The sequence below is a fragment of the Tasmannia lanceolata genome, unplaced genomic scaffold (genome assembly GCF_043159265.1).
Source record: "Tasmannia lanceolata isolate RefF3 unplaced genomic scaffold, GAP_Taslan_0.1 ptg000008l, whole genome shotgun sequence".
NCBI lineage: Eukaryota > Viridiplantae > Streptophyta > Magnoliopsida > Canellales > Winteraceae > Tasmannia > Tasmannia lanceolata.
In genome coordinates, this window is record NW_027518685.1 from 38818290 (window position 1) to 38825931 (window position 7642).

The 7642-nt window shown below is 39.8% G+C and overlaps 1 protein-coding gene across 2 annotated transcripts; it reads right to left on the bottom strand.

The window, feature by feature from the left end:
- Positions 1–949: 949 nt before the first annotated feature.
- On the bottom strand, positions 950–4450 carry LOC143883613 (uncharacterized). 2 transcript variants are annotated; one of them, XM_077386959.1, is made up of 3 exons: positions 4081–4450; positions 3735–3813; positions 950–3567 (listed from the first exon to the last, which is right to left on the bottom strand). In XM_077386959.1, exon 3 carries the CDS (start codon positions 3452–3454, stop codon positions 1184–1186), a length of 2271 nt encoding a protein of 756 aa, XP_077243074.1. In that variant the 5' UTR covers positions 3455–3567; positions 3735–3813; positions 4081–4450; the 3' UTR covers positions 950–1183. The 2 variants fall into 2 exon arrangements, with proteins under 2 accessions (XP_077243074.1, XP_077243073.1); XM_077386958.1 differs by having other exon boundaries at positions 3735–3818.
- Between the last annotated feature and the right edge of the window lie 3192 nt (positions 4451–7642).

Sequence of the window (7642 nt, forward strand, 5' to 3'; positions counted from 1 at the left end):
AACCAACGGATGTTAGAATGCCTAGATGGAATCAAATAAGAGAACGAGAAGCATCTCAAATATAAGACTACATGACACAACAACTAAGATCTGGAGAGGGAGGGGAAACATATAGATCATCTGTAAACCATAAGTTGCTGAACGGCATATTTACAAATTCAGATTATGGAATAATTCGACGAGGCAATTGTTCGAATAAAAAAAGGAAAATGTTTGAAAAAAAAAAGGAAAAGAAGCATGCATTTTTTATACTTAACAAGGCACATATCTACTAATACTACATATACATTTATTTTTTTACATAAGACACGTCAAAAACCAAGTAAAGGTAATGAAGTGCAAGTGTTTACTAATTAGGATATGAGTTAAATTTTCACTAGAAAGTCATTTTCAATAATTTTAAATTTCTTGTGAGATTTAAAAACAAAACATGAGAAATTGACAAATCATTCCTATTTAATTTGAAAAAATGAGAATTAGATAATTATTAGGGATTTTCAAAGTTTAAATGGGGCACAAAATAATTGGTTTTTTTTTTAAAGATTTTTTCAATTATTTGGGAATTTTGTAACTGTGGTAATAGGAACTACTTATGTGTTGGTCATTGGAAAGGTAGACGCATACGTCAACACATCCCATAATGATATTAGATACCCTTGCAGATAAAGGTGGAGGCAGAAGTAGGCACAAGATCAGAGAGCACACAACTAAATACAGGTCAAGTAGGCAATCAATCCAATCAGATTCAAGCACAATTTATAAGTGATGAACAGGGTAGAAGCATTTCAATCCAATAACTTACAAACATGTGATGCAGAAGGTCACAGCAACACATACACATCCATAAATGCCTGCGCCGTGAAATACGACAATACCATGCCAAAGAACACATATAAAGAGTAAAATCAAATAACAATGCAGACAGCCTTTTTGGCAGTCAGGAGCCATAGAAAGAAAATCGAGCCATGGAGATTTTAACATTATTTGTATGAAAATCTATCCAACAAACCACAAAATAGACTTTAACGTAATATTGAATTGTAATAAAAGAAAAAAATAGATTTTCCATGAAACTAACTAATAGACGGAATGGTCAGATTACACTAAACAAAACTACTTTTTTCACATGGACTATAAGTTACCCCAATTTTGCTAGCAGGAGAGCACTCTCAAGAGCGAATATTTAAATAGGTGCTGCACATGTAGTTCTAAAATGTCCTGTCTGATTGCAACGGCTACAATGTACAACTCGCTTTACTCGGCCACGGTCCTCCGCACGAACTCGTTTCTTTCTTGGCCGTCCAGGTGGTCTAAGAGACTTGGGTGGATTTATAATCATATCAGGTCTGTTACCGCCATTTTGTGTTCCCTCCAACAACTCATTCCAAAGGCTTTTATCAGGAACAGGATGTATAGTTTGTGAGTAGGTCTTGCGATAAGTTGCCACAGTAAAACAACTCTCAGTGAACCGGTGGACATTCTGCCGGCAAGAAAGTAGGGCTGCAACAGCATGGGCACAAGGCAAGCCATAGAGCATCCACCCACGACATATACAGTTCCGATTACGAATATCAACAACAAATGTTCCTTCGTGAGACATAACTTCGAATTCTGCTTCATTTGCACGGAGCACTTGGTAGCTCCGTGCGTGCTCAAGAGCTTCCTGTACACGCCTCTCAGCAGAGGGCACAAGTATTGTTGTCCATTGCATACTAGTCTCACGGCGTTCATTGAAAAAAGTCATTAGCTGCCTTCGGATAGACTCCATCATTTGAATTATTGGAAGCCCAGAAGCTTCAAGTATCCAGTTATTTAATGATTCGATTATATTCGCAGTTAGATGCCCCAACCGTGTTCCCTCGAAATAGGCCGTGGCCCACAGACGTGGTGGAATGCGTCTAATCCAATATGCAGCATCTTGTGAAATTTCTTCAATCTCGAGTATCTTGGCCTCAAATTCGATAACCGTGAGCGCATGAGCAGCCTCCCAAAGGAGGTTAACAAGCATAGAATTATTGAACTCTTTGCGAAAGCTATCGCTAAGGTGACGCATGCAGAACCCGTGAAATGCAGTCGGAAAATTCGCATCCACTCCATCGACAATTCCTTTCTGCCTATCGGACAGTATTGTGAGCATCAGCATGTTCTCTGTATTAAGCTCAAGTAGGTTATGCAGTTCCGATAAAAACCACATCCAATTGTCATCATTTTCCTCATCAACAACCCCAAATGCTAAAGGAAATAGAGCACCATCTCCATCAAATCCAGTTGCAAAAAGCAATGTCCCAAGATACTTGCTTTTCAAAAGGGTTCTATCAAGCCCAAGAAGATGTCGGCATGCATTGAGAAAACCATAGATCGATGCATGAAAAGAGACAAAAAGGCGCTGGAAGCAGTTATCTGTTGGATTTCCGTAAACTGATGCAATACTTCCTGGATTAGTCCGTTTAATTTGGTCACAGTATTGTGGAAGAAGCCGATAACCTTCTTCAAATGACCCACGAACAGTAGCCATTATCCGCTCCTTTCCTCGCCAGGCCTGCTTGTATGATAAGGTGATCCCATGAACCCGATGGATCTCTTCTAATATCTCCTTTGGTTTGCAATGTGGGTTCTCACGGAGGCGTTCTTCCACAGAGTTTGCAACCCATTGAACGGAAGCCTGTTGATGGCCAAGATGGTTGATTCCTCTACAAGTATGTGACTCATGAATGGTCCTAATCGTGAATGTTGGAACACCCGGAAGCTTTGCAGCATGAATGCGCCATGGACACCCCTCGCTCGCACACTTTGCTGTGAAACGGGACTTGTCGGACTTTACTGTCTGAATTTCAAAGTGAAGAGCAATAGCTGCATCTCTTAATGCCCTCCGACAACTCTTGACATCTGGAAACTCTTGCCCGACAGTCAAATCATGGTTCGGGAGAGGAACAAGTGCACGGGTCTGAAGGACAGGAGTGAGTACTAGTTGGGGCTCGGAAATTACCATATCCTGGGATGGTTGGACAGCCAGCTCATGTACCTGGTCAACAGCTAGCTCTAAGTTATGGTCAACTCCTAGCTCATGGTTCTCTGCAACAGCCAATTCATGGCCTTCGGGCATATCTAACTCGTGGTTCTGAGCAACGAGAGATATGGCATGGTCATGATCGGGATGAGGATGGTGATTCTGACCCAGTGCTAATTCATTGTCGTGATCATGGTCATGGCCATGCTCTTGTTCATGGGCATGTCCTAGAGCTAATCCGTGCTCATGGGTATGTCCTAGAGCTAATCCGTGCTCATGGGTCTGCCTCAGAGCGAGTTCGTATTCGTGGGCACGTCCTATACCGAGTTCATGATCATGGGCTGGCCCTAGACCTAGATCATGGTGGTTCTGCCCTAGGCCCAAGTCGTGGCTATGCCCGAGTGCTAAACCATGGCTTTGTCCAAGTACCAAATCGTGATTAGCCATGACGAACAACAAAATGACAGAATACAGATATCAATCACAACAATCCGCGACAACCTCCAAATATGAAATTTACTGAAACACTCAATTTCAACTGAAGATTGCCACACTTATACCTGCATCAAAGTACACCCGACTTACAAACAAATAAAACAGCCCAATATGCAGTATAGAAAGATCCTACACTAGATGCCCACACAGTTGCCCACCAAGAACATGAACGTGGAAAAAAGGAAGGCCAAAATAGAAATAAAAAACAAAATAATAACAATAAAATAAATACCTGAAAAATCCTCTTCTCGAATCCACGAAACAATAAACCCAAAACCCCACCGAATTTCCCACTGAAACATGAAGTTGAACTGCCCTGCCACATAAAACCAAAAACAAATCAGAAAAACAGCAAAAAAATCCAACATCAATGAATGGAAGATAAGAAGATGAAGAAGAAAAAACCTAAACCATGAGAATCACCAAAAAAAAAAAACCCTAATACTACCGTAAACCATAACAAGCACTGAAAAAAACCAACACTACAATCTCCTTAAAAAGCAAGATCACAACAAAAAAAAAAAAAAAAGGAAAAAGGAGAAAACAGATAACGCTAAAATTATTTTCAGAAACAATACCTGAAAAAAAAAACCTTAGATTCCAACACGAAATTCTCGTCCCAGAAAGAACAGATCTCGAGGGTTTAAAATCTTCACAACAAACAACGTTCAAGAGTAGAACTCAAAGTTGAAGCTAAGAAATTTCTCAGGGATAAAGAGAGAAAGATCTCGGCTAGGGTTTGAAGCCTGAGATTTGAAGAAGAAGAAGAAAAGGGAGGGTTTTTTTTTCTTTTTTTGAAAGGGAGAGAGAATTGGCGGGTAATTTCAGGGGTTTGGAAAACCTAAAAGAGAGAAGGGTAAGGATTAGGAGAGAGAGAGAGAGAGAGATTTTGCAGGGGTAAAGGGTAGAAGAGGGTTTGCAGCGAAATGAGGGGAAGAGATTAGAAGAGTAAAGATCTGGTGGTGATAAAAGAAAAGGGGGTATTTAGGTCAATGTATAGATTCAAGTTTCTTCGTATTTAGGATAAATACAAAACTACCCCTTTAAAACAAAAGGGGGTATTTATGTCAATATATAATAAAACTACGTTTCTTTGAATTTATTCCAAATACAAAACTACCCCTTTTGGATTTGGTCTCTCTCGAGGGAGAAAAACTTAATTCCTTCGAATATATTGGAAAATTTATTAAAAATCTGCTTATTTTTTTAAAGTAAAAATCTACTCAAGTTTTGTTAAATGACTAAATGCAGTTTATTTTTCACATATTTAGCAAAACTTACTTCAAACAAACAGGTTTTAATTAGAGATGGTTAGTGTTGAAGAAAAATTTTAGAAGGGATTTGCTAGCGTCAATCGCAAAAGACATTTTGGGGATGGTCTGTTGCATGTCAGAGCAGCCACACAGGCTGACTTTTTAGCAACTTTTGTCGTCGTCATTCACGAAGTGGCTTGCAACAGACCATCCGCAAAATGCCTTTTGCGCTAGCAAATCCCTTCTTTTAAATATAGATGAATGCTAAACTGAAGCAACCAAGTACCAAACTGATACACCAAAAGCTTTAGAACAGATGGAACGCATTAGGCTAGGCACTTTAAATCTGTCCCATGGTATGCTGGGTCCCACCTAATCCCATACCTAGGCAGGCCCGCACTCAGGACTGTAACATTCTATCAAGTTTACAACATCCGTCGTCCTCGACAGCCCATTCTATATGATGGCTTTCTCTCTCGCTCTTTTACTGGGTAGCAGGCCCCCACTCAGGACCGTAGCATTATTCCCGCTTATCGCATCTGTCAGCCTCGATGGCCCATTCTATTACGGCTTTCACTCTGGCTTTTCTTTTTCACCCAGTAACCCTTTCCATGTAATCCTCTCCACAAGTCACCCCTTCTGTGACTCGAAGAACGGACTTTGTGGCAGCTTTGATATCAAATTAATGTTAGGTACCTAACTAATAAGCCAAAAGCTCTAGAGCTAATGGGATTAGGCCAGGGCTTTCAAACTTGTCACATGTCAAACTGGGTCCCACCTAGTTCCACACATAGTAAGGCCTCCACTCAAGACCGTAACAGAGCCCTTCCAACTGAAAAACACAAAAATAAAAAAATAATAAATGCAGTTGAGTGACATGGTTCTAATGGGGCGCCCCTACTAGGGTGTTTTGTTTTTTTTTTTGCAAGGGTGCCCTTCATTTTGACATTCCACGTATCTGTATATACAATATATATAAATGAAAACCCACAACTCTAATTCATATAACCATATGATAACAACATTATAACTACCACATACACACCATAAGATGCCGTATCATACCACCACACTCGTGGCTTGGTGTGCGTCCATAGATGGGGAAAGGAGTCGAGGGGGTTTCGAAGTTTTGTAAATGAAGAGTAGTTTTTCTTCCATGATCCAAGGTTTTGTTTAGTTACAGAAAAAGCAGTTGTGTGGAAATCTAGGGTTTGAGGAGTTTTACAGGAGAGAGATGAGTATCGATCATGGCAAATGGAGAAAATATAAATCCATTTAGGTTTCTAGTGAGACGATGTTTGGGAAGGAATATGGAACAATTCGTTTCGTAAGGGGAGGGGCGATAAATGCACGAATACATGGGCCGTGGATCAAAGAGTGTGGTTTTATAGGTTCCCTTTGGCTACAAGAGTGAAAGCAATCAAAATTCAAAAACATCATAAATTCAAAACTCAAAAAACATTGAAACATCTCAGAAATAATAAAAATATTGAAAAATTTAAAATTTTCAAAAAACATAAAAAAAGTTATAATATATTAGGAGAGTAGTTAGGAAAGTCTGTTTCTGAACTACGTTGGCTTGATCATCTTCTACGGGGTACGTAAGCAGCTTGAGATCTTCATCCCAAGTCCAGTCAAACCTTTTAAACAAAACTTTGCAAATCTTCAGAAATAAATCATTCAAACCTTTTAAAACAAAAATCTTTTAAATAAAATTTTACAAATATTTTCAAAAGATCTTCCTCTAGAGTTAAAAGTTTGTCCTAGAAGTATAGAGAAACTAGAGTTAGGAGTCTGTTTTAGAGTTAGGAGAGTCCTAGAGTTAAGAGCCTCTGTCTGGTCAGTTTGCCTATGCAGTTCGTCGCGTAGTCAACTAGTGACTAGAATAGGATTCACTCAGTTAGCCTATTGTTTCCCTAGGATATGGCCTAGTTGCACATAGGATGTAGGGCCCACCTGCATTAGTTTAGGGTAAAACTTGCATCAAGTTAGGGCATATAGGGTGTCCTAAAATCCACAATTCACTTTAATCGTAACATATCACCTGCAAGAAGCTTTAATAAACCAGTCAAGTCTAATTTAGTAGTCTAGGCACAAATATGCATCGTAGCTTAGAATAGGCCACCGAACTACGATGATCTTGATTCCAAAAAGAGGCTTGGATACGTAGGCAACTTGGATGATTGGTCATCCAGGTGTAGACACCCCATTTTGACCGGACCCTAAAATCCCGAAATCAAATAAAGTTCCCGAAATCCGAGTCCCGAAACCAAATTCAAAGTCTCCCAGAATCAAGTCCCAGGTTCCCGAACCAATTCCGAAAAGGAGCTTCAAGCGTGAAAGACCCCATTTTATTAGCTAAACCATACCCTAAAATCAATTCCCAATGAACTTCATATGCACCCATATTCCCTAAGCCATGTTCCCCATGCCCAATTAACCCTCATCAGCACTCTTCATAACATCTATATAATCCCCATGTAATATCACAACACCCATCCATACCCATTAATTCTAACCCCATGGCTTAAATTGCACATACCCATTTACACATGTACCATCAGACCCCTCCCATGCCCTATGGATTAAATCCCATATGCCTTAGCCATGCACCCTCTGATTAATTCACTCCATATCATATAATCCGTTAGATCACTCGGCTAACACTTTTTTTAAGCAAGAGTAGTATAGTTTTAAGAAGGCCACCAATTAAAAGTTGAAAGGGGTAGAGCAAAGGGGCAGATCTTGTTCAAGAGAGGAACAAGGCTGCTGTTGAGTAGGTGGAAAATGTTTCATTTTTTGTTAAAGTTGATGGCACTACTATTTACCTAGCCACTCCCCCTTTCAGAGAAAAAGAATGCTCATAAATACACTACCAAGGGCTGTC

Excerpts from the sequence above, each read along its gene's own strand:
- LOC143883613 (XM_077386959.1), bottom strand. The coding sequence starts at position 3,454 with ATGGCTAATCACGATTTGGTACTTGGACAAAGCCATGGTTTAGCACTC.